Source organism: Dendroctonus ponderosae, unplaced genomic scaffold (assembly GCF_020466585.1).
Source record: "Dendroctonus ponderosae isolate FM_Combo_2020 unplaced genomic scaffold, Dpon_F_20191213v2 Dpon_F_20191213_2, whole genome shotgun sequence".
Classification (NCBI taxonomy): domain Eukaryota; kingdom Metazoa; phylum Arthropoda; class Insecta; order Coleoptera; family Curculionidae; genus Dendroctonus; species Dendroctonus ponderosae.
In genome coordinates, this window is record NW_026018165.1 from 16,298,927 (window position 1) to 16,325,677 (window position 26,751).

The following is a 26,751-nucleotide window of genomic DNA, read 5'->3' on the forward strand; positions in this document are numbered from 1 at the left end:
TAATTTAATTACAGCCGAAACTTCCGAAGCAGAAAGTCGGGAAAAAGTATGATTTATTTTGAGCCATGGCTATCGCGAAATAAAGGGAGGGTATTAAAAGTTAGGCAACGGTAAGAAGTTAAAAATTCTCCGAAGGAAGTTTGTCTTGCTTGAAGAAACTCCATAATATGTTTAGAAATATGAAAGAAAAATAACGGTCCCTATAGGCTATGGCAACTTATCTTTTGGAAGTTTTGTATACCTTGTTATTTTCCTTTTATCCTTGGGTATAAGTTGACCTTTCCGTCGTACCCACAAGTTTTCGAAAACCGCTTTAAAACAACCTTTATACTTTGTAATGTAAGTTCCAAATGCTGGGGCGTAGATCAGGAAAAATCATGCCTCCAAACACAAACGAAATATGATTAGTTGGAAAGATATTAATTTGGCAAGATTCAGACCTGTTGTAAAATCGATCAATCACACTCCAACTTGAAAGCTTACAAGACGTCTTTAACGCAATTCTGTAGATGAGAAGGACTGAAAAAATGGCGCTTAGTTAGGAAAAAAATAGCAGAAAACGAAGCGGCGTAATCACATTCCTTGATAATCGTCTTAATGCCTTTGTATTTTTCGGCGATAAAATTTTAATCAACATTCACCTAAACATATTAGCGGAATCCGCAGAACAATATCGCCAGATTTTATCAGGTATTTCGACCGTTTAAAACTAGATTAAACCCGAGCTATTTGCCAACTGCACCCGCTAAATCATGGCCGGAAAGTACCAAAAGCTTTTATTAAAAGCCATATCCAGGCCGAGGTATGTGAGGCGAGGTATCCGCTCAAAATTGAGGTAGCGTTTATCCTTTTGCGTAATTTATATTAGAAAATCAGCAGGCTATCGCTTAATATATTTTCGTATTATGTTTGAGAATATGCTTTTGAGGTAGAACAGATTAAATTGTTTCATGTTTCAGTATGTAAATTACATACCTTGTCGTGCATAAAGCTGTGAGCTGAAGTTTTTGACAGTAATTTTGCCAATAAACCTTAATACTCGTAATGCTAATGAAACGAAAGGTTTATATTTAATATAAATAACAAATTTAATGTAGAACCCTTGTTTAAAGAACTGCGTTTAAGATTCGTCGTTAAAATTCCTAATTAAATTAATTAATGTTTCAATAGCTGCTGTCGCATACTTCGTAGAAGATCTTGCAAATTTGATCACACAATCTCTATTTACAAGCAACTACATCTTGCTAGGCAAAGTAAATTAATTGGCAGATTCGATAGTTTGCGCTGTAAATGGTGCATAAGGCAAACTTTCGCAGCTACACTTCCGAACAAAAACTTAACCGAACTTGTTCGGCGCATCCATAATAAACCGAACTTATCGAATATCCTTACTAATTCAGCATCACATATTTGAATTAGCGAATATTCTCGAAATGGAGTCTATAAAGTTCGCGAACTCCTATTTCATGGCTGTCGTTCAAATTATAATCTACACGGCTAATTTAATTTTAATGCTCAGAGGTAGTCACGGTTCAACTTTCCAGATTATGATATAAGAGTTAAATTAAATAAGTTTGCCCCAACAAATGCAGTTTAGTGAAGAGTTTTAGTCTCGCATTTTAAATTGATGCTACATTTTCACTCAATTTAGCCACTGGATTGTTTGCTCATTAATTTACTATTTATTCTTTTTAGTCATTGGAACATAAAGAAACTCGTCTACCTAGTAGAAGTCGGTAGTGGAAGGTGAGTAGAAAAAGTGGCAAAAACAAAACAGGAAACCCAGAAGTCAGCTCGAAAATATAAAAGTTAAAGCCAAGAGAAACGATCCACATTCAAATGGCTGAAATTAAATTTCAGAAACAAAATTTTAATTTCAGTTGAAGAAAATCGCTGAGAAAACCCTGTAAATCTCCAAAACAAAGATCTGTTGTTTTAACTCGGCCCTCGATTTAATTCACTTAAATCGAAAGCTCGTTTTGAAATCCGGTATTCTCGTGGCGCCCTAAGCTATCGTGTGTGGGACTTCGCATTCAAATGGCGAATATTAACATCGAATTTAGATTGGAACAGGTTTTTGGATTGTCAGTGTCGGAAATAATACGGAAATTCGATTTAGAAAATTGAAAGTCGTCCATTTCCCGCTCCGTTTTATGATTTAATTCCCATCGAGCCACGTTTAATCAGAAATAATGTGCATGAAACATACGGATTGGATCGTAATACACCCCCTAAAACCGTCCGATTTTCCGTAGAAAACTAACCAGAAAAACCATATGTATGTCAATAATTAATGCAATTTAGCAAAGTATCCAAAACTCCAATTTGGAACTTCCCAACTATTAGGCGTTTACGAAGCCAGGCCTACTCCTATCTGGGAATCTGTGTAATTGCAGCTTCCCTATTTGTTTAATTTGGATTTTAATTAAATTGCTCCTAACGCGAATGCCTAATTTACTTCGGAAAATAGACAGACTTGAACTACTTTAAGTTAATGCTGAGGAAAGATTGGGAATTTATCTGGAAGAGTCGTTTTCATTTAGTTGTAACTTTGAACAGTTGTCTGGGTGGAAAAGATATCGCTTCTCCAAGGGCGTAGCTGGTTGATATTTTATGAAAAATGCATGATTTTTATTCGTTTTGTGCGTTGAACAGAAATAGAGCGCTTCATCTCTAAGAGAGCATTAACAATCAGAACTAATGACTAGTTGGTCAGAGACTTCATGAATAGTCATTGTTTCCATTTAATACGCCGGATTTTAAAAGTGCGTGGACTAATTCCGTTTTGTATAGCAGCATTTTGATTCAGCAGTATTTGCAAAATGCGCCCGATGAACGAATTTTAAACCAGTCGGCTTTCCTTCGTAAAGGCACAAATTATATGCCGCATCGGCGCTTTTTATAGCGTGATTTTTACATTGCAAATCCGAACTGTAACGCTTTGATGTCGAAAAGCCCAGATTCGGTCTGTTTGCATTGATTGCGATCAAAGTTGACCTTTTTGCAATTCCACTTAACTTCATGAGTGTACGCTGCTGCAGTACTCTTGAATATTCTCTCCACAAAAATTGGTTCAATTATTATAAAACTGATTTATCCTTTATAAATTTAAATTAGAACAACGCATAATCTACAGAATCTGAACTCAAAATCCGCATTTGATTGATTTATTTAAAACAAATCCTAAATTGGAGGAAAATTGTTCTTTACCGCCGCTTTTCTTCTGTAGCTTGACTTAAAATATAAATGTGTATCATACAACCGCGAATTATGCTCAAAATATATGTTGATGGTAATTTCAGCGACTCAAAGCGCAAATAGTGCTGGCATTTTATTGAGTTTATAGCCTTTAATAAACCATAATAAATTTTTTCGAATTCATTATTTATAATCCAATCGCTGGTCGAATCGGCTCGAAATTTGACCTCCATTCCAAATCTCCATTATTTAATGAAAACTGTGTGACACCGTGAAACGAAAATTACATTTTACCGGAATAAATGCCAGCCAGAGCTCTTACGACTTGAAATATTCACAACATTTCCATGCAACGATTTTCTATAAACATTAAAATTTAAGGCTCTTGTTTTCAGAAAAAGCTATTGACTTAGCTAATGCTTCAGTCTGCTTTATTTTTCGAATAAAAGCCTTAAGTGATGGAAATCGAACGCGTCCAATAGGAACTATCCGAAATTGCGGAAGTCGTAATTTATTTCATTTCAAAACTAGTCACACGTCCCTGTGCTGAATCCGTTTCGAGCTAACCATTCCGACAGAAACAAAATACAAAGATTGCAGAGTCTGTCCACTGTTAAATCCCAAAACAATTTCTCGCTAGGATAGACGCAAATATGCGTTGTTTGTTCGGCTGAATTTCAGACAAAATAGGGGAAATGTAACCGTACTATACAATTCCTACTATGTAGAACTTGAAGGAAATAAGCTTGATTGAGGACGACAACCTAACGTTTTGTTATCTGAATTTGTAGGGTTTTATGTCAATGAAATACTTAGATCTGTATAACATTTGAACTTCCCATTTTAACGGAAATTAAAATTCCCTCAAACAACAAGCAAAAATCTGCCCATGCCACTTTGCTTGACTTTCCGAATATCAATTCCAAATGGAGGAACAGGAATTTTCAAATTAGTGAGTTCCAATTTTCCATAAAATCACTTATTTGGCCCACAATTAATGACCTTCTCTCTACCTTAACTAGACGGAATAATGATCGTAATAGGTCAGAGCGAGTAATTTGACCCAAATATTAATCATCGCGATATTGCAAAGATTTCTCTAGGGAGAATTGCGGGCAGCGGCAGGGAAAACCCTCAAATGGGGCAAAAATCTTGGGCATAAATCCCAAAATAATTATTTGTTCTTTGCGCGACCATTTTGGCGACACGGCTAAACGATGTGGTTTGCGGCAACGAGGGATTTTTGGGTTAAATTTAAATAAGCCGAATTAAGTTCACCTTTTTTGCAGATTGTCGCTGCAAAAAGGTAAGTTTTCCGTCGTACTGGAAATTTAATGCACTTGCTAAACTGAATTTTCAGCACCTTAAATAACAATTAATTTTTTTGCACTTACAGTAAATGAGTAACAACTTAATTAGTTTCCAAATAGAAAAGGCTGAATATCAGAGCGAAAATAAACGTTGAACTATTTATATACGTAACAAAAAAGCCGGTCTTGAGTGCCACGCTTTTATCTCGGCACAAAAACTTTCATTTTCGAAGCTGTCACGAGAATAAAGGACATCTGTCTAGATGTATTTCTAATAAAAATATAATAACATTCCTATTTAATAAGAAAAATCTAAAGAAAGATATAATAAAACAGAATCGCTTTTCAAAAACTGCCTTTTCATTTCGGGAGTATCCAGATGCGATTTTGCCAGCGAGTTTGTCTCTATCTATCTATTCCATCGCCGTTTATTTGCTAATAATTTGCAAATCCATCCTTGCACTGTCATACTACAAGGCAGGATTAATTCTTAATTAAGATAAGAGATCCCCGCAATCATTGGTGAGTAAAAAACATATAATAGCAGGGTTCTATCCATATTAAACCGCGGGTGACCGTAATACCGGGATAATAAAGATAAGCGCAGTAATATAGTGTAAGGACATTCTCTATAAGTAAGGGTGGAGCCTGATGTTTTATTTTCATTATCTTTAAACCGCTTCTGCAGTGTATCATCGAATCTAGCCTATTAAGGGGGCACGTCCTGGCCCCAAAGGGCGGTCGAACTGGACCGGATTATCTTGAGCGGTGTATTTATTACTTGCAAATAGTCTGCAATAGGTTCCTCCTTAAATAGTGTGTAGTTTTGAATTTGGAACAGGAAATTTGGGGACATTTAATGCTCCAACTGCAACATATATGAATGTTGAGTGAGTAACTTGCTTTCCAGTTATAATTCCGCTTGTTATAAATAACCGTTTCAGGCTTCCTGGCATTATTCTCACTTCCACACGCCACCGACACTGGATTCGTGGTTTTCCATTATTTATGAACAACAATATCAGATATTCTCTTACCTTGGAGTGGGAATATCTGATCATACAGTGCTATGAGCACGGTGCGGTTTGTTTTGAGACAGTGCTGCTCTAATATTTAAGCCATTGGAAGCGTAACAGTCGGAAGAGCTTATAAAACTTTGATACAATCTGGTTGATGGAAATTTATGACAGCAGAGGTCAATGGAACATTGCCTGCAGTGGCATTTTTCCTGTTGGTTTACGGGCCCTTTGAAGTTCGGACGTTTAGATAAAAATACTTTAAACGTAAAAATATAAACGAAAGAATCGTTGGCATAATATCATTTACATTTTAAATCCTATTTCGGTCGTGACTGCAGCCCAGTTTATTCCAATCTAGACTAAACGAGGTAAATTGTACCCACCAGCAAGAAAACTTATTAAGATAAAGAAGTTTCTATTCTGTATTTAGGTGGAAATTTAATAAGATGAAATGTGTTTCGCCCAAAGGCAGATGCTATTCCCGAGCGCAAAACAATGTAAAACGATGATTTTAAAAGTAAAGTTTTACTTGCAAAATTTTCTGCGCTTTTTCAAAGGAGTCCAATAATTGAAATGTCGTTAAATTGTTTCTGTTAGGAAACTCAATTTGGTATCCAAATTTCTGGGATTGTCAGCGTTTTACCGGTTCGGAGTATTAGGAAGAGCAGCCAGTTCTCAATAGAGGAACTCTAAGGATTTTGCAATTTTCTACTGTTTTGCTTCGTGTTGTCAAAGTAAATAGCTTCGTTTTTTATCGCATGAATATTTCGCATCGGACTCAGTTAATTGCTGTCCAAGAAATACATTTGTGCAAGAGTACGCTGATGGGTGATTTTTATTTTAAAATGTTGTAGAGAACGAAATATATGTTTTAAAAAAAGTTCCATTGTCGTTTACAAAAAAAACCATTCTGTAAATATCAATGTAAAAAAGAGCGTTGTGGTCCATGGAGTCTAGTGACGAGTGTTTAAATTTCACTTAATACATCCTCCTCCCTCAAGTATAAAATCAATAATCCTCCAGCGAAAAACTAATGAAAAATCCGCATTCAACTTCAAGAAGAAATAATTGCACGTTCCATTCATAGTGGTCATAAAAGTCCAATCTATGTGCTAAGTTGCATTTTAACAGAAACATCAAGATTTATAAATGCGCCGCGTCGTTTTATATTTATTCTTTAGCCGTTGCTCCGAGCGAATTACACCAGTTTAAAGTTTCATCAAGCTAAGATTTGATACATGGTCCAGCAAGACGTCTCTTCTGATTCCCAACTGGGAACTTTATTGTGATTAAAGTCCCGTGTTCTTTGAGATTAGCCGAAGGTCTGGGAAATGGGAAAAATAACAGATCTTGATAGTTGCACTGGAGAGTTTCGTATAAGGGGAGAATTGTCGGGTGTTTCGAAATGATATCGGTGGACTTTTTCAGGAAGTTTCTTCGTTGCATTAGAAATCGAGGCAAATTTATTGATCTAAATCCTATTGGAAATTCACTTTACTGAGTAATTGTTTTTGTACTGAATGTTCTATGAAGAGCTCATCAGTTTTTCATATCCAAACAAGCCCTTCATTAGGCTGAATTTGCCGGGCAGAAGCTGGCGAATTTTGCATTTCATTTCTTAACTAAATATCCCTTGTGGACCAAATGTAAATGATTGTCTACAGTTTTGGGCAAAAGGGATATAAATCTAAACAAGGCAAGTTAAATCAAACCGACCGTTCCCGAAAACCGCCCGACCCAAAGAACGTCTTACCTGGATAAAAGACGGTCTCTCGACGTGTCGTGTAATTCGCCAAGGGAATGTGCAGCTTGCAGGAGAATTCCTCAGGTTTCTCCAGCTCGGGCAACGTCACCTGGGCCGAGATTTCGTAAAGGTGGCCCTCCTGTTTACTTTGCACAATTGCTTCTGGTATACGCCTGAAAGAACATGTGCATTCAATTTGATGTTTTCCGACTCGCGAGCTAGATTTATGTTATGAATTTGTGCTATTTTTGGTTATTTATTGCCACCCAGTATTACGTGTGAAGTGATAATGGCAAATAGGCAAAACCAAGTCTAAAAACACTCAAACAAATTTTCTGCCCCAGAAGGTTTTTTTCACAAGTTTTTCATCTGCCCGATATGTTTAGTGAAAAGGAACATGCAACGTACGTATAACAAAAAGAAATGCAATGGAAATCAAACAAACCTTTTAAATTCTGGCTATTCAGTGCCAGCAACGATTATATATTTTGCTTCTCACAGTGCACTCACTGAACAATAAACAAAATAGGAAAAATCAGTTCTTTTAAAATCGCTAGTTAAAACCAGTTATTCAGAACATACGTTCGTTAGCTATCAAATTCGATACCATTAAAACGGCATTTTCAGTGCTTGTTGGCCGAGTATGTGCATTTTAAATTATGCATATTGTTTGCTACTAATCTTACGTTGCAAACGACCGATTTTTTCGTTCCCGCAGATACGGAAATAAAATCCAACACAATAAAAAAACCAATAAGTTTTATCAATTAAACTAGGGCATTAAAAAGTTATGCTGATATGATTGGAACTCAACTATGTAGCTTGTTGTATAGTGCACGAAATGGGGGGCAAAACATTTAATGACCACCACTAATATGAAGCTACATCGAAAATCCGGAAATTACACATCCAAATCTTGACGCTAACATTCGGCTTAATTATCTGGTCTGAAATAGTCCGTGTGGTACCGGAATAATAACTCGGAACAGAATAATAAACTGGCAAAATCCGCTGCGCCTATGGTGGCCGATTTAGAGCCCAGATATTATCTTCGGGGGGTTTGAGCAGAGTTATAAAACTGTTGGAAACGTGGTCTACATTATCAGTCTAAATGATTGCTGATTGCGAGAATAACTCGTCGATTTATTTATGCCCTCCGTTTTCGGACGTGGCGCATAAATGTGATTTAGGAAAAGTGGAATTTTATGATCTATTCGCTTTTAGTGTGGTTTGTTCCGCTTTTATTGTCCGTGAAAAGGCAATTCTGAACGTTTTATACTTCCTGGTTCTATGGCGAGTGTCGTTTCGAATGGCATCACGCAACGCGAAACTAATGGTTACATGGATTCTAAGCTCCTCAATTCTTGATTTTCCATGTTATTTCAATTAGCATTCGCAATTAAAAGAAAAATAAGTGACTATATCAAAAATTAAAAAATTTCCTCTATCTCAGTGAGAGTTTGTGTTAGCTTGTGCTAATATGGGTTGTTTTGGGCTCATTTCGATTAGTTTGTGTTAGTTATTTCGTTCAGGTGATCCTGGTGAACAAGAAGTTTGCAAAATCTGATGATTTTGAATAACCTGAGTATCAATTCCTTGATTTCTCGGCAAAAATGTGCGACTGGCTCCTGTATAAAAATTATGTTTTCCATTCCCAATCGCTTTTGCGACTGTAGTTCATCAGCAATAGTTGCAAAGTCTTATTCTCAGTCTCGAACGCATGTGGTCTAATAATAAAATTATTTCTAAACCGCACTAAACAGAAAGTTTTTTTACATTTCACAGTTTTGACTATTAAGAGAGTAATGGACCTAATTTTTTCATTAAATATGAACATACCCTGAAGAATTTCTTCAACCTGGGCATCACAAATAGTTCAAATAGATTTCTTCAAATTGATAGGTCAATTTAATTGATTTCAACCGCACAATTTCCAATTCAACCAATTTTTGATTGCCGATTTATGTTCAAATTGATACAATTTACGATCTTGCAAGTTTAATTTTCAGATCTGCTCTCTCTGAAGCGAAAATTTTGGAAAATGTGTATAAAATATATTTTGAGTTATTTTCAAAAGTGGCCTTCGAGATTGCCTTTCTTCAGATCAGTAGCAGCTTCTCAAGATACGATTTTTGTGGAATTTAAACAAAAAAGCACTAAAAAAAACCCTAAATAATTTAGCGAAAACATGCTTATTAATCCTCCGCCAAACAGATTTCGAGTTTGCCTTTCCGAATTTAATCAAATCTGCCTGCTAATCACGAAATGAAACTTAGAAAACTTTAAATTCGTCGCCTTTTGAAACGTTCGGTAAAATTTCCAAAACCTAATTTCCCTCTGAATTCTCGCACGACTCGGTCAAAATTCCGAAACTTACCATTTCCTTGGACATGATGTCTTTTGTGAATTGAACTACTACACTAAAAGTATTCCATTTATTAGAGCATCTCTTGAAAACTGCACTCGGCAATGAAAAATGCCATCGCGCAGCTATAAATTGCCCCCGAAGCATTTTTCTTGGCCATCGCGTCAATGCTGTCGCAAAAATGGAGGTTTCCCGTCCCCAACTCGTCCGTTTCATAATAGTTTGATTCAGTGGTGTGTGAAAAGATAAGAGTCCGCCCTGCGGTCACTAAAAGCGTTCTCTGCCGCCTAGCCATAATTTGGAGGGTGCGGAGGGTCCAAATGGAATAAAAGGGTGATATATGGAATCGCTCCTTAAATGTTTTCCTTGGAATGAGCTATTTCTTTTCGCTTCTCCAAGAGTATTCAATTTCTCCGCAATTTTTTCCGGCAAAGTGCTTTTTCCATTCCAACCAAATCACCATATTGTTTCGATTGTTGCTTTGATGTCCCACAAATCTGAGCTGAATTTAACTACTCAGACATGTGGGAACTAGGAAAGTTCCACAACTTAAATGAACTGGAAATGCGACAGGAGTTGCGAATATTCAAAGCCAGACATCCATGCTCACACGCCCGTAAACTGGCTCAATAATACAATAAGCTTAAGAATCTGAACCCGCGAAGTTGTCGTTACACTACGCGAAAAGATCATCTCGTAACTTGCACAAAGAAACCGACTTTTAACCCTTGGCTCGTAACGAAATAAGTTTCCGCGCGCTGAGAAACGGGAAACCCAATATAACTTTCATCAGACCTCAAGGCCCAGAAACCTTTACAGTGTATTGTCTCCTAACAAGAAAGATAAACGCAATGGCCTTTTGACATTTTCACTAACGTAAACTACGTTTACGTTAGTGAAATGTCTCTTTCAGGCTGATGATGATTAAAGTTCAGCTGCTTCGTTCCAGTTTATGAGACCTAGCTGGAAACCCTAAACGCCTGCTTCAATTTTTCAGAAATCCGCTCGCAAATTGATGTAGGTTACAAACGTTTGGGAAAAATTAATATAGATGGTTTCAGTTTTTCAAATGCATTTGTAGGGCGATTCAACTGGGGCAACATTCACTTAGAAGAGGTGTACATGATTGCTTTAAAAATTCAGGTTTTAAGTGCCGTTTTCCGTTTATAGTGCCAAGCGCTATACCAGCAACATGTCAATCACCGTCTGTATGAATTGTTTATCCAAAATATACGAAAAATCAATCAAATGGATGAAACGGAGTTGGTATGAAAAATCAGTTGCGCTTTTTGCTTTGAAAAACACATGCCTTATCGTAAATAAAACTGTTTAAAATATGCTTTCTCATGCCAAACTCAGTTTGGTCCATTTCGGCGTAAACTACTGATTCCCTTCTAATACACTATTTATGTGTATGTTGATGATCGCCCGCCTTATCGACCTATTCAAACATTTGTTGCCGCCCAGACAGAAATGGTGTGACACTAACTAGGAAAGAAATTTAAATAAAGCATAATAATAAACAACCGAATGCCGTTTTGCGTTTACACTGCCAAGCGCTGTACCAGCAACATGTCAATCACCGTCTGTATGTATTTTTATCCAAAATATACGAACAATCAATCAAATGGATGAAACCGATTTGGTATGAAAAATCAGTTGCGCTTTTTGCTTTGAAAAACACATGCCTTATCGCAAATAAAACTGTTTAAAATATGCTTTCTCATGCCAAACTCAGTTTGGTCCATTTGGGCGTAAACTACTTATTCCCTTCTAATACACTATTTATGTGTATGTTGATGATCGCCCGCCTTATTGACCTACTCAAACATTTGTTGCCGCCCAGCCAGAAATGGTGTGACACTAACTAGAAAAGAAATTTAAATAAGGCATAATAATAAACAACCGAATGCCGTTTTGCGTTTATACGGCCAAGCGTTGTACCAGCAACATGTCAATCACCGTCTGTATGTATTTTTATCCAAAATATACGAAAAATCAATCAAATGGATGAAACGGAGTTGGCATGAAAAATCAGTTGCGCTTTTTGCTTTGAAAAACACATGCCTTATCGTAAATAAAACTGTTTAAAATATGCTTTCTTATGCCAAACTCAGTTTGGTCCATTTGGGCGTAAACTACTGATTCCCTTCTAATACACTATTTATGTGTATGTTGATGATCGCCCGCCTTATCGACCTATTCAAACATTTGTTGCCGCCCAGACAGAAATGGTGTGACACTAACTAGGAAAGAAATTTAAATAAAGAATAATAATAAACAACCGAATATAGATTTCATCTATGACACTCGCTTTAACTTCCTGGAAACTCGGCCTTCAGTCTCAATTCCCCAACGGCCTAATCTCATATGGCTGTCAAGTTTCTTTTCCGACAGGAAACGCATTCGCAGATTTATTTCTCAATTAAACGCGTGGCCCAATTCCTTTCTTGTAATCCCGACCGGTCGGTCTGTCAAGTTAAGTTTTACGATCACATTCGGTTCTCTTGCTTCTTCATGGCTGGCCACGTGACCTTACCAAGGCTATGATGGTTAATTTACGATGCCGCCCACTTCCTTCGCAGGAAGTTCTTAATTTCTTCCGAAACGGTACCGCCGGTGCGCGTATGTTGCGAAAGGAGGAAACCAATTAAGTAATTAACGGCCGATATATGTGGGGAACATGGGAAGTTGTTAGACGGTTTAGTGGCGGTAAAACTGCCCCCGAGTTTCTCCAGCTTTGTTTCTTGCACGGTTTTAATTGGTACAATTGATCACGTGGAGCTAAACAAGGGAAGTGCTTTACATTCAATAAAACGTGCAGCTAAAATCTCTTTAAAGCGGAATCAATTGGCAGCCCATCGAGTCCATGCTCCAAAGTGAATTTTACAGTCGTAAACAGCTCATTTACGCTTAACGCCCTTAGAGCTCCTTTAACTGCACTAACCAATTATCCCTTGGCGGTCAATAAAGCCAATAGCGTTCCATGTAAGGTGTTTATTAGCAAACACAGTTAAAATTACCTTTGTTGTGAATGGAGAGTCATCACCGGCTTGGGGAATATTCCGTCTGCACGGCATTGTACCCTTATGAATCCCTCGTCGGCTTTTAGACGTTTCAGCTCGAAGAATTTCTCTGAAACTAAGAGCAACGTAGGTGTTAGTGGCGTTCCTATAATGGACTGTATAAATTTATTACGTTTATGTTCCGAAAATTCAAATTTACTGCCCCCGAAAAAGGGCTAAGAAAATACAATCCAAGTCTAGCTTCTATTTAAAACGTTTTGATGGAATCAACATCTGAAAACTCACATTAACGCGAAATTTGTCTGGCTTTCCACTGACTGCAAAACGTTTAGAATTTACTTCAGTTCACAAGGTTTATTGATATATCTGCAGCACATTTATTAAGTGAGAAACCGGATAAAAGTCCTCGTTTCCTGTTTGGCAAGTTCTGGAAGGGCGCGATAAAAAAATTTGCCGGCCCTTTGGAACACAAGGTCGGAATAAATCCGAACAAATGGCCTCGGCCGATCCCAATTCGTAAATAGCGTTTCGAAATGATTTGCTTGTCTTAAAGCGACCGACTCTACAAAACCCGAAAGTATATTGGATCATAAAACAGCAAGTCCAGTGGACGTTACGAGGCGTGTAAGTTGGCCGCTGCAATAAACTTATTTACAGAGAAAAAGGTCAAGCGGCAGAGGAAAAGAATTTCTAAATAAGGCCCAGAGTATTTATTTGGTACTTAAAGCGGCCGCTCCGTTATGAATGGCTTAAAATTCAATTTTCGTTTTATCGTTTTATAAATTTCAAGCCTCATATAAGTTTTGACAAATTTAGTTTGGAAAAACCTTTTCATAAAACTTGACAATTTTACTGAAAATTATGCAATATTCAGTATACTTAAATTGATTGATTATGTATATTATCAGCTGAACTATCCAGTAGAGAAATAACATTCTGTTGACAAAAGAACATGAGGAAAAGGGACATGGCAAATGCCTAATGAAATACGTGCTATCAGCTAGCACAACGGGTAAACGACCTTAGATAAAATGGGAATTAGAAATTTGCTCTCTGGAAATGACCATGCCGTCCCAGATTTTATCAGAATTAGTTAGTAATGGCCTTAGTGCAAATATCGGGAATTTGAGAGCAAAATGCATGAGCTTATCTCAGCAGCTAGGATTCTTAGGTTTCCTAAAATCTCCCTTTCACATCTGCACAAATTTAGCTATAATTCATCAGGCATATGGCGAAAATCTGATAAATCAATTTCAGCGGTAGTTATCTGTGAAACAGTGTATTTTGTGCTTGCGGATATACATGCAGGCTAAATACATATGAATTCATAAATGATTTATAAATGTTTCCAGCGCTTTGGACTGTGACGCTTTAATCAGAACTCAGCTCGAAAATGGTCTAATGGCTTCTGTTTGAAAGCATTAAATAAATAAGCCCTGCAATATTTCTCTTAATAAAAATCGAACATTTGATGTCGTTATTGAATTGATAAAAATTCGTAAAGTACAAAACTACCTGATATATCGAAGCTGCCTCAAAACGGCTCAAATATCGCCAACTTTTGCTTCTTTGTTGACTGCAATGGATAGTTTTCGATCAGCAGATTCTCAGTGCACATATACAGGGCGTTTGAGACCATATTAGAACATATAGAGGCAAAGTATTAATAACTCGCTCAAAACTGGCCGATTTTTTGCAGTTTTATCGTTGCGTTGATTGCGCTTCTCACTTCCTTCCGATAAAATAGTGCACAGTTTCACACATTTAGGACGACTTAAATTTTTTCGATAAATTCAGAGATTCGAAGATATTCTGGTTTTTTCGTGCAAAAGTGGAATTTGTTATTTTTACATTTGGGTTTTTGGAGTTCAACGAATATTTCTCGAACCTAGAAGCGTTTTGATGGTCATATACACCCTGTTTGAGACTATATTAGCGCAGAGAAGCCAATTGAAAATCGGAACTTATTTAAACAGCTGAAAACTGGCCAAAATACGGTATAATTTAAGACACAGTAAGAAAAATCACCTAAAGTACCTACTTTAAACCGGAGAAACAAGCAAATCCGAACTCTCTTCGAAATGTGGCCACCATTTGCTTAACCAATCTGTAAAATCGGCATCCGTAGGCTCAGCCAAAAATTATATTCATTGACTTCGATATGAGGATCAAGTAACAATTTTCAAAAATAAAATACAGTTCTAGTTTAATTTTCAATGCAAGGTACCCCTAATCAGGACTTATTCGCTCGCAATAAACAAACTAATTTTCAAGTAAAACATGAATCAATAATAGAAATTCGGGCATTAACAAGCATACCCATAAAACATAATTACCGCTCGTTTTAATCCGGTTTCACAATGTTTGCTTGTACTGGTTTGTTTGGCGCTGCCTTTTTTTATTGAATTCGTTCACATATTTACAAACGAATCCATGCTAAATGTCAGTAACTTAATTACATAAAATTTGCAGTTGTTTTTAGGTCAAACCCTTTTTGGCAGCGCGAGTCATTTTGCTGATCCCTAGTCAACTCCAATCAAATTGAGAATGGAAGTAATTAAAAAGGTTTTGCCATCTATTATGCAGCAAAGTGAAGGTTGCATAAAAAAATGTTATTTACAGATTTGCAGTGTTTGATTCCAACTCAATTATTTCAGCTTCTGTTGGCGATTCACTGCAAACCGTACAGAATGTGGCGTGTATCATACACGAATGCGTTATGAAACGCTTAAAATGTGATGCTAATTAAGGCTGCGGCATATGATGGGAATCGTTTAGCTAACCGCAGATCGTTTGCATCAGATTAAAAAGCAGTTTTAGGGTCATTTAACGGGCGCAAAAGAAAAGTGGGTCTTCAGCGTCAGAAGCCAGAAAATAAAAGAATAGTAAATTTTTGGCTATAACTTTCCCGGCAACCTCACGGGCCGTCGTGCACTGAATTTACATCCCCCAGATTATTTAGATATGCACGGTCCGCTGGACGACACACTGGGCTTAATAAACGGCAACTTCCAGAGGCGGACAACTTTTTATGAAGTTACGAAACAAGTAATTAAAAGGCTGCAATCGGAATGAGCCCCAGAAATTGAACAATTGGCCATTGTGAATTTCAAAAATTTCTACTGCGATTTTTAATTCACCAATCAAAAAGCGAGCTTTACTGCAGTTATGATGCTAGTATTCAGTTTCAATTAAAAAAAGTTTCTTTGAACTTTCCTGAATGTTAAATTCAAATAAAAGTTAATTAGGATAGTGCTTTTAAATATATTCAAATGAAACATTCATTGAATGTTGCAGCAGCCGAAGCTCTCAAGTTTTCCGTCACAGGCAAAACTCTTGACAAACTATCTAGTAGTAGCCTTGAGTTGTGCATTATTAAAATTGAAGATTCAAAAATCAAAGTTCCTACTTTAAAATTTAATCTATTTATAGCAACCTTTTCTGATCTGATTTGCAAATAATCACGAAAGTACTCGGCTTATAACTAACCAGAATTAAGCAAAATATTTTTAAACTACATATTTTCAGCTTACTCTATCAACCATAAAACAAAACTTTTATATGCATCGATAAGTTTTGCATTTGTTTATAATGACATTTCAAATAATTTATTTTAAAAAATCCGTACGAGAATAATGAACGCTCTAAATGCATTTTTGTCGAATGCATTTATTCACATTATTAACAGTCCACCTGGAAAGCATTATAAATAACATGAATTCCACTCTATCTATATTTATGGCTAAAATTTCATTAAAATTGAAATTTAAATTGGTCGATAAATCTATTGAATTCCATGGGAGACGGATTTCGCTCAAACTTAAGTCGCAAAATTACACTAATATGATACATTCGAGATATTTCTATCGGCTATGAGGTGTTACATTAGTGTTTATGTAGCCGCCCAACATGCATAATTTATATCGCCACACGCACGCCAAACGATCATTTTTATTGATATTAATAGATAGGTGTGAGCGGAAACTGCAACCAATCATTATTCAGTGCGTTTTGCAATAAACCATTGCTGGTATCAATGAATCGAAGTGGGGCAACGAATGCATCTTAATACTGACCTCAGGAATAAATTAAAATTAATGCAAGCACATTTGCCTTATAGCGATTAATAACATAAGACCAAAAAATTATAAAACGGGACTGGAAAAAGCCCAAATGTTTTCCGTAAGAACCCCGATTGTTTGCAGTTCTCCAAGTCACAATAAACTCAGATTCTAATGACGATCAACACACTTCACAAAGAGCCATTTTAATTGAAATTTCCGCAGACTTTCATCGGGGAAACCCGGTGAAAAAACATTTATATATTTTTCAATAAATCCCTGCTAATTCAGCTGCAAACTTCCAGTCCAATATATTGAAATCGAGAAACTTTATCTGCAAAAGCCAAATATAGTTTCACGATTCATTTAAATCGTTAATTGCTTCTTAAATATTAATAAGCCGTAGTCGGGTGGGCAAAAGTTTTGCAATTTTATCTAGTTGACTGAATAATTTCCAAGCAGAACGGGTGGAGCTGCTTAGATCCAGGAAATGCGATCTTAGTCATTTTTAATTAGATTTAAATGCACTAAAGAAGTACGTACTTAAATATTCCTTGAATCAAATATAAAATAAAGGCATACAAAGTGAGAACTTTACTCACTTAAATTGAATCTTCACCCATGCATTATGTGCAAATAACAGCCACAGTGCGAACGTAGGGTTGGAACCGATAAAATGTTGTTTCAAACTTTCATAAAAATTACTTTATTTCAACGTGGAGGATGTTGCACATATTCGCAGCTCCTACAATTCTTAAAGTCATTTCAGCTTTTATCTTTCGCGAGGAAAACTTTAAAGTGCGAAACAATTTAAGTTTTGATGAACAGCTTACAAAGTTTATAGTTTAGCGATGGAGAATCGGCTGCAGATACGCAAGTTAAAGCTGTCAGCAATACTTGGTGGATTTTTTCAGAAATTTATGTTTATATTTCTCACATGATAAAGGTTGTAATTGGAAATTTGAGTTCGTTGTAACACACCTGGACAAACAATGAATTCTAGTGAATGTGGCGTAATTGAGGAAAACTTGGAACAAGCATTTATTTATTTGAGAAAATTGAGCAATTAGTCGAAAAGGCACCGCTTGACAATCGGCATGAGCTAATTATTTTAATCCCTTAAAGGAAATCGCGTGATCGGATTTTTTCGAAATAATTGTTACTGTTCGGTGAATGTTTCAAGTAGAGTCACGCAATATTAATTTCTAGTTGGAAATGTCTAGGGCAATACAATACAATGCAATCTGAAATATGGAAGATTTAAGTGAAGGCATGCGATATCCTTGGGAACGAGATGAATTTCTAGAGCGAGTCCTTCCTTAATGAAAATATATGGAAGAAAACACAGAGAGAATTGGCAAGAATGTGCCTTCTATTATGGCAATATTTTAATTTTGCTTCCAGTGAATGCCGTTCCTTTACCTTAAAGTTAGAGCCATGTGCAAACCAATTTATCTCTACAGAAAATAAATTTACGCTCCAGCTCTAAGTAGTTTGTCCAAAGTCCTCTATAGGCAAATCAGCTATTTACAAGAATAAAAACTCTGAAAACCCATAACATCTATAAGCTTTCAGCTTTTCCAGGATTTATATGTCAAAGTATTGCCCTTACCCTGTTAATGTATTTCAGTGGGCGAATTATGGCTTCTTCTAAATGGCCTCTCGTCCTTTCTCACTCCTATAGGGCCATAATTCTTTTTTACTTGCATGAAATTTAAATTTATACACCTAGAAGGAGATAGGGCGGTTAAGGGTCAATTTATAAAGGCACGCTAGGTCGTTATAAATTTCGGAAACGCTTTTTGCTTCTATTTTTCAATTGATCTATCGAACTTCTATAATGGGGCAATCTGGCAATTTATTTTCGCCTCATTTCCGCTTCCTGAGCAATGCATTCGACGGTTCTATTATATTTCCTCAATCAGCGTTGGGATATTAATATCGTTATAAATTGGACTATCTGTTGAATGGCAGATCGGTTTCCGATATTCGAATTCATCTTGGCGCCAACAACAACATTGTAAAATTTCGCCTTGTTCCCACACAAAAGAATTAGGAAAAATGTTTAATTGGCGGCTGGTTGCCAACAACCTCCGTTATGCAAATCGAAGCCAAAGCCGCTACAGTTTCACCTGAATAGCGAACGAATCATAAATATTTAAGGTGCAATTAGTGACTTCCGTGCTTTTTCCAACTGTTCCCACTTCGTTTTACTTACAATTTTCACCACTATCCATTTGCATGGGGCTTTATAACATGAACTATGCACAAACAAGGGAAATGTTTCGACGGTCGAACGTTTGTCGCTTAGTTTATTCATTCAAATTATTGCCCAATCTGGATGACGCTTTATTATTGAACGTGCAGTAATGTGAACAATAACTTCCGCTCATAAGACTTTTATTTATCGGGTGAGTTACGGCGATTTTTGCTTGGCCTACAACTTAAGGTGAACAGTTTCTCTCGATTATGCAAATATTTGATGTTAAAGGGATCACCACTGCTCAAAAACCGTTCAAAACAAGCAATAACTTGTGATTTCTGTTGAACCTGATGGGTCTAGTATGGGTTTTACTGAGCTGGCAGAAATCTCGTTTTCTCCAAAAATTGCAAAAATGGAAGAGTGCTTTCAATTTTTTGCAGAAAATTTTATGGAGATACTGAAGCTTTCAACCCCAGTAGTTTTGCGTCCAAAAATCGAACTTTATTATGCAAGTCGTTTCTGTTTAAATGATATCGTCAGTTAACAATTAAAACCGGTCAAAAAATCGTTCATACTGAGCCAGTATTTGCATTTGTTTCGGATCAGAAAGTTTAGGATCTTTATTCCTGAGCTGCTAAAATTTTTCGCTTCCTTGAGCAAAAAATAGTGTTGACGCATTTAAAGTACCTGAGAAGATTTTGGTCCAAAAATCGAAATTTAATGGATAGTTGCCGAACGGATATCTTCTATAACAATCAAAACTGTTCAGAAATTAAAAAAGAACCATAATTGACGGTTATTTCAGATGCGGAAAATGTGGCGTGTTCATTTCTCTCGTTTAGTTTATTCCTGCAAACTATTGGTAAATTAAAATAAAATCACATTATTCCACCTACAAGAACCTAAACAATAACTCCCGATGATAAAGTTTTAATTTACCTGACGAGTTACTGCCATTGATTCAAGTTGAGCGATTTACTTCAAATTAATTATTAAAGTAATTTACAAGTTTCATGGTTCAATTAGATGTTGACTTATTTTTAATTGACTGATTTTAGGTGTCAGGTGGGACGCTTAACTGCAATATCGATGAGGGTGGCAAAGTCCGCGCTATTTACAATCGAAATTATTTAGTACGTTACAAGACAGAAATAGCTTATCGATTGGGTTTTTCGGGTGAAAATCCAGCGTTCGCTATCGTTTAAATCACTGGACAATTCAGAACAGAAAAGTACATAATCAAGCAACAAATGTTGGAGAACTCCACTCAAAATTTTATGTAAAAATAATGAACTCTTCGCCGATGGAAAACTTTCGCAGCAATCGCCAAACTTTCTCCGAATTTCCTAGTGAATTGCCATTTGCATGCCAGATGAAAAATAGTTGCGGGGCACAAGTGTAAACTATATTAACGTGTTGGTTAATGGGAATAATATTTGAGTTGAAATTACCGGGAAAATGTTGGTTAAGGAACGGTAAAGTTCTCCGGCAAAGTTAAGCCCTGAATGCTAGTCGAACTAACTAGTTTTAGATTTGCCTAATTGTAATCCCGAATGGAAAACCCAAGTCATTTTTTAGAGCTGAATTAAAATATAAAATACACTTATCGTTGCAGAAGCACTGAATGTTAGAATTGTTTGCTTATTTGCTCCAATTCCACATATGCAAACATCAATTCAAAATCCAATCGTATATTCGAAATCTATATTTACCCTGTCAAAGCGAAACAATCCACCATAACTCAATCAATCAATCATCTACAAGCGTTGAAAATATTTATTAATATTTGCTTGATTATCAACGGAACTAGAGTGTTATTTACCAACATGCATTGTTTCTATCCAGCTTCTCCTTCAGCGATAAACCAATTACAAGACTTGTGACTTGACTCCAATCAGCAAACTTCTTAGGAAAGTTCCGCTTTGCGATTGCCCTTTTCGATAAATTTCGCCTAACTGTGACATAAAACCTTTGACAAAGTTCCATTCAATCCAGATATTGTCCGAGACCAAACCAGAAAGTTAACTGTGCTTATCTTCTGACCATGACAGAGAAAATTATTTATTTAATTGCATTTTTTGGCAAATTTGTTAACTTTCTGTACACGAAACAACGTGCGTGCTATTGGTTTCAGTAGCCACGCAGGAAGTGTCCCATCACCATATTCCTTCTTTCTTGCGATAAATTTAAGGCACAATTAATACAAATTAATAAATACAGAATGACAACTCGATTTGGTTACCCCCACTAAACTATCGTTCTTAAGAAGTAATTCATTTGTAACCACTTTTGTCAATTATAAATAAACCTTCGAATCCAGAAGTTTTCTTTCTTGCTTGTATAAAATATGCCCGTGACTAAACTACATTGTGCTAAGTGGTTCGAACTCACGATGAGCGACTTTTTGAAAAGTTTCACGGAAACGTAGTTTTCCCGAAAGAGAATCACGCAATCGTCGTAATAAATTAAGCAAATGAAAAATAAATGATGATAATATTGAAAAAGGGAATAGGCAATGAAAATTGCTGGGTGCGAAAATGGGAATTGCTAATATTTGCAAGCAATTAACAGCAAACCTCAGAAACCCTCAGAACGCCAAACACGCCCATGTTGTTGACTGCACACAAAAATCAGATATCAAACAATTGCTACCAGAAACATAAACATAAGTTCAAGATTTCATTTGATTGCGCCCAGCTCAAAATCAGATAGAAAATGCTAAAAACAAAAACCAGAAACATGTCGGTTCTTATCTAGATTCTCCAGTATTTTTCTAATCTTGCTATGATTCCATGCGCTTTTCCCTATCGAATAAGCAGAATATATTCTGCGGAAAAGAACCAGCACATACCCCCGATCTGACCTACTTGGTCTCAACTTTGTCACCCGATTTTATTATCAGATGTTGGATTAAACTTATCGAGCAGGTCGATCGGAAGGCATGCTGAATTTCGTGTGCTTTTAGCTCCAAAACGCCGATAGTTGGACTTGTGTTTTGCGATAAAGCCGGTGTAGTATTTTAGCAGAAATAATTTAATTTTTGCTGCTCTTTTGAGCGGAAAATCGCAACAAATCTCGATTCAGTAGCCTTGTGAAACCAGCCCCATTAAGCAAAACAAAAATATTCGGTAGACTGAATCGCTTCCTGCAAACTGCTGATAGAAATTTAAATATATCACAGATGCGCAAATCTGACAAGCGAAATATAATATGCATACATTAAGCTTAGCCTGCATCTTGATGCAGTTCCAGATATTTACTTATTTACCATTCCGAGGTTGTACATAATAAATGTGCGAGTAAATGTAGAGAAACGGAAGAATGGTGGGCGCTGATTTGAATTTTGAGCAGTGACATTTTTGCATATTTTTACAAATCAGTATGGCTGCATTGCTGCTTGCTAGAAATTATTGACGAGCCAAGGAATCCGAAGGAAAACCGATTGCATTTAATATGCCTTTGAATGAGCCGCTTCTCATGCTAACTTAAAACCGATTTTTATTCCAAAGGTCTTATTTATTATCAGCAACCTTCAGGAAAAGTCTCGAAAATTTCTTGGCCATTGTTAGACTCAAAATAGCCTCTAATGGTGAATTAATGAAATGACTTCAGTTACGTTGGAGTTTATGTGGCGTGTGTCCAGAGCACTCCGCTCCTATGTGTTTAAATATCAATTAGATAGACCCGAAAACTAATTCATTATTTAGTGGTGCGGCAGGCAAAACAAACAGAAAATTATACTTGGATTAAGCTAAGGCCAGAGTTATGTATTTGAGCAAAGTAAGCAATGTTTGCAACCTCCAATAATTAATGAATCAAATCAGGCTAGAAAACGTTTATTACCCTTGGATAAAAAAGTTAACCCAACCGTTAAAAACTGCACCGAATTGAATAATAATTGATTTCTTTCTCCAAATAAAGTTTCGATAGAATCAATGTTCCAAAGCAAGAAGCGAACGGTCTGCAATAAAATGTTGCGGGAAAAACGAGAAAAACTTTTTTGATTGTTTATTGCGAGAACAAAGGTTAGCTTAATGCTTGTTCCACTTTTGCCGGATAGTAAAGGCTCTGCACAGCAGCTTGAAGATTTAAGCTATGAGAATTTATGTTGTTTCTTGGCTGTAATTAATAGTTATTTAAGGAGATTTAAAAGTGATTTACTTCAGTTGATGAAACGAAAAACCCCCAATCAGTTTGTTTCTCAACGCATTAACTGTGAACCAAAATAATAAGACTTTTAATAATAGAAAGTTCGCTTCGTTTGCTAATTATAAAGCACACATGGCGTGATTTAAATTTGGACCCCAGATGTTTTGTATCAGTATTCAACCCTTTGCAATCCATACAATGCGAATTTCGGTTTACTGTGCAGTTATATCGCTTCGATAGTAAATAACAATAATTGTTGACTGAACAATTAAATGGCATGCCCTATAAATTCACTATTAATTTTCAGTTTATTTACTGTTATTGTTCGCTGTTACGTTTAATCGCTTTAGCTTTTTGAGAAAATGCACAAAAACACGCAAAAACCTCCAACAGAGGCGCATATAACTGTGCAATCGGTGGTTATTTTGGTGTTAATTGCAACCGTAATGAAAAAAGAGGCAAATTACATAAGCAAATATCGCAGTGTTTGCCCAGTTGAAAGCCCCTTTCCGAAGCATGTTTGAAATATTTCCCTGTCCATATTCTACGGGCATATTGTAGAGCTGTGATGCAATTTGCGGTATAATTTGAATACCTTTTGTGCGATGGTAAATCAATTTGGTGCGGATTCATATACGAGTTTCATTACAGAGGTGACGAAAATTAAACGTCAAATATTATTAATAATTTCCGATCATTTGTAGCCCGTTACTAGATTCGATTCTTTAAATCGATAGCTGCAACGTAAATGGATATTTGTTAATAATTCGATGTGAACTATTTTTCAACTCAATTTAATTTCATGGCAGTTTGGCATGTTGGAAATAGAAAGTACCCCAAAAAAACCTAACATTTTCCCAAGATAATGATTTGTTCAATGTTGAACACCTCAGCTCATACGTTATTCCAAGCCAAAGTGCTCTTGAAAAAATTGAGGTCCAAACGTAAAAAAATACACTTGAGTACAGAGCAGCGAAATTTAACATAACATGAGCCTGGAATGGGCTTGTTAAGAAATCGGACCCTCTACAAGGGATCGAGCCAAAGAAAGAATGTAATTGTGTTTACCCAGTGCCTCGGAAATTCGTCAAGTGTGTGTTTTTCGCTCGAAAACATCTTGAAATATCCTTGCATTAGATAACGAAACTCAAATAACACCGCTATACAGGAATATGAAAATTCGAACTGGTAAAGATCATTTTAACTGATGTCATTTGAGTTTTTAAGAAAGCAGCGCACATTTTCTATCCAAACAGCTTCGATCGTCAGGAATGGTACTGATACGTCTCCATCAGCTGTAATAATCTAACAATATAAATCCCTCCGAGTAGAACCTAAAATATATATTCGCATATAGCTCTCGTGATTTTACTGCTGGCGTATTTTATTTCGGAATTTATGCCCGAATACATTTCCTTGTTGAATATCTTCTTGCGGAATAAATTGGCAGTTTTATATATGCGTCGCATCGCATTTATCCCGGACACACAACTCGAATTACACACCCAGTTCACTGTAATAAAAGCGTACACTTTGTCTCTGTACTCACTGTTTAGTGTCTCCTATCTGTTGCAACAATTTTTCAACGAATTTGTTATAGGAAATATTCCAGAAGTAAATTGTTCCCTCACAAGAATCTCCAGTCAACATATAAAGTCTTGTTACTGGCACTCATTTGAATCCACCGATATCACGCAGATTTTTTTTTGCTTTGAAATATAAATTTAGTCACTTTGTGCCATCATATTTCTAGGAAAAATAAACATGCTCCACAAAGCCGTAAATGCAAATTCCCGAACAGTCCCGTATATTATGTAGATGTACTCGGGATGTATCTTACGGTGCACTCGTAAAAGTATGAACCACGCTACTTTTTGCAACTGAGTCGTAAAAGTTTAGTAGCGAACTGAATCTCAGATGCATCATGGATAACTGCAGCCAAAGATTTTGATGTTTGAGCATTTATGTAAAAATCCCCAAATAATAAACATGCCAGTTGGAGCTTTGAAGAGGATCAGAGCCAAAGACAAAACGTCTACACTGGCAAATTATTTTTACCTAAAACCTCCTTTAGGGTTCACGAGCAGAGAATAAATTACAATTAAAATTAATTTACTCCCGAATATTGCTTCCGAGCAAAAAATAAACAGGGCAATTTACATTTTACCGTCTGCCTTATAATCCAAAGATTAGAGTGCCAGTATTCAATACGACCCTTAACAAGCCTGTTCAAATTTTAACACCCCCGATAAAACGCCATCCCTCCGTAGCAAAATTCATTTTCCATTAAGTACCATAATTTTGCGTAAATCCGATGGGCCAAACCGTGTTAAATTCCAGCCAAGTAGGCGTTCAAATTAATTTCATAACGGGAGGAGAAATTTTTACACAGGAAATTGACGCGATAGGCCAATAAGTTATTGAATACGACTGAACATCATCAGCCATAAGCGGGGCTGAGATAAAATTTGGGCACTGAAAATTTACTAAATATACCAAAAGGAAAAATCTGGCGTTTTCCAGCAGATAACATTTCGACTAACCTGTAGAAAAATAATAACTAAATGTGAAACTGAACTTGGCTGGAGCTTTTGCTAAAACATTTCTTGCCCAAACAGTTGGAAACAATTAGTAGCGCCTTCATATGGAATAGGGACAGTCTATAATGCGGAAGATTTCTTCGGTTGAAGATCAAATATGGGTCAAATCTTCGAACTTTTGGATCTGAAGAAACGTTGCATTCCCCGCCTCTTTACCATAAAACAAGTTTATTTTAGATATTTTGACTAATATCAGTTTTCTCGCCATCATAGTCCAAAATTTCCTATTGATATAGAGGACTTGTGACGAGAAGAAGTTCTTCTGCGCTCACAGCACAACTTTCGACTTGATAAACTCCCCGATATGCATTCAAGGGCATAGAAGATAAAATCATTATTATTTCCTGCCGGTAAAAATCGGGAGAAAACTGCATTAAACTAGTGTTTGACAGCTATTAAAACACCATCCGGAAATTAAAAGAAAATCCGTGTGGTACGGTGGGAACGCCGCTGGGATCAAGAATACGTAATTGGCAATTTCAGGCTGATCTCCTCTTACGAAATTTTAAAAGGATATTGCTCTTAGAATGGTGGCAGTGAAGCGCCGTAATTATGTTTACTCGCTGTTTTCACGTTTATAACGCATGCTTTTTTCACTAATTCAATTATAAACTCCCTCAAACAGTTCCACAATTCCGCAATTTTAGATCAAGCGGCAAACAGTTACTTGTAGTAAAATACTACAATAGAATAGCGAAAAACACGGCAACAAATAAAATTAATACAACACTAGACCTCAGAATGTTGGTAAGCATTTATTTCGTCTCCCGATGCTATCTGAATAAAGTAAGCCGAATTGCAGCCAATACGGACCATTTATTCCATAGAAAAAGTTTACTTTACGGAAAACACCGCATTCAAGCTGCACTTTAATATCATTAGCAAAAGGCGAGGAAATTAAATTGTCGGACGAACATATGAGTTAAAAGTCCTTAATCCTATTGGGCGAAAAGCAGAAAGTGTACGCGCTAATTAAGACAGTTCAATTTAGATGCACAAAGAGGTTTCAACAGTTTTATAGACCCTGGAAAAATGACAATAAGTTGCTTTGGAAAAATGCAAGATCTGTTGTGTTA

The 26,751-nt window shown here is 36.4% G+C and overlaps 1 protein-coding gene across 3 annotated transcripts in view; it reads right to left on the bottom strand.

Moving 5' to 3' along the window:
- The window catches only part of LOC109536736, a 142,970-nt gene that overhangs the window by 37,753 nt on the left and 78,466 nt on the right, over positions 1-26,751 (bottom strand). For all 3 annotated transcript variants that reach the window (XM_048663753.1, XM_048663755.1, XM_019903083.2), the window contains 2 exons: positions 12,660-12,777; positions 7,281-7,444 (listed from right to left, as the gene is read on the bottom strand). In XM_048663753.1, coding sequence (XP_048519710.1) covers positions 7,281-7,444; positions 12,660-12,777 — 282 coding nt within the window. The remainder of the gene's footprint in view (positions 1-7,280; positions 7,445-12,659; positions 12,778-26,751) is intronic.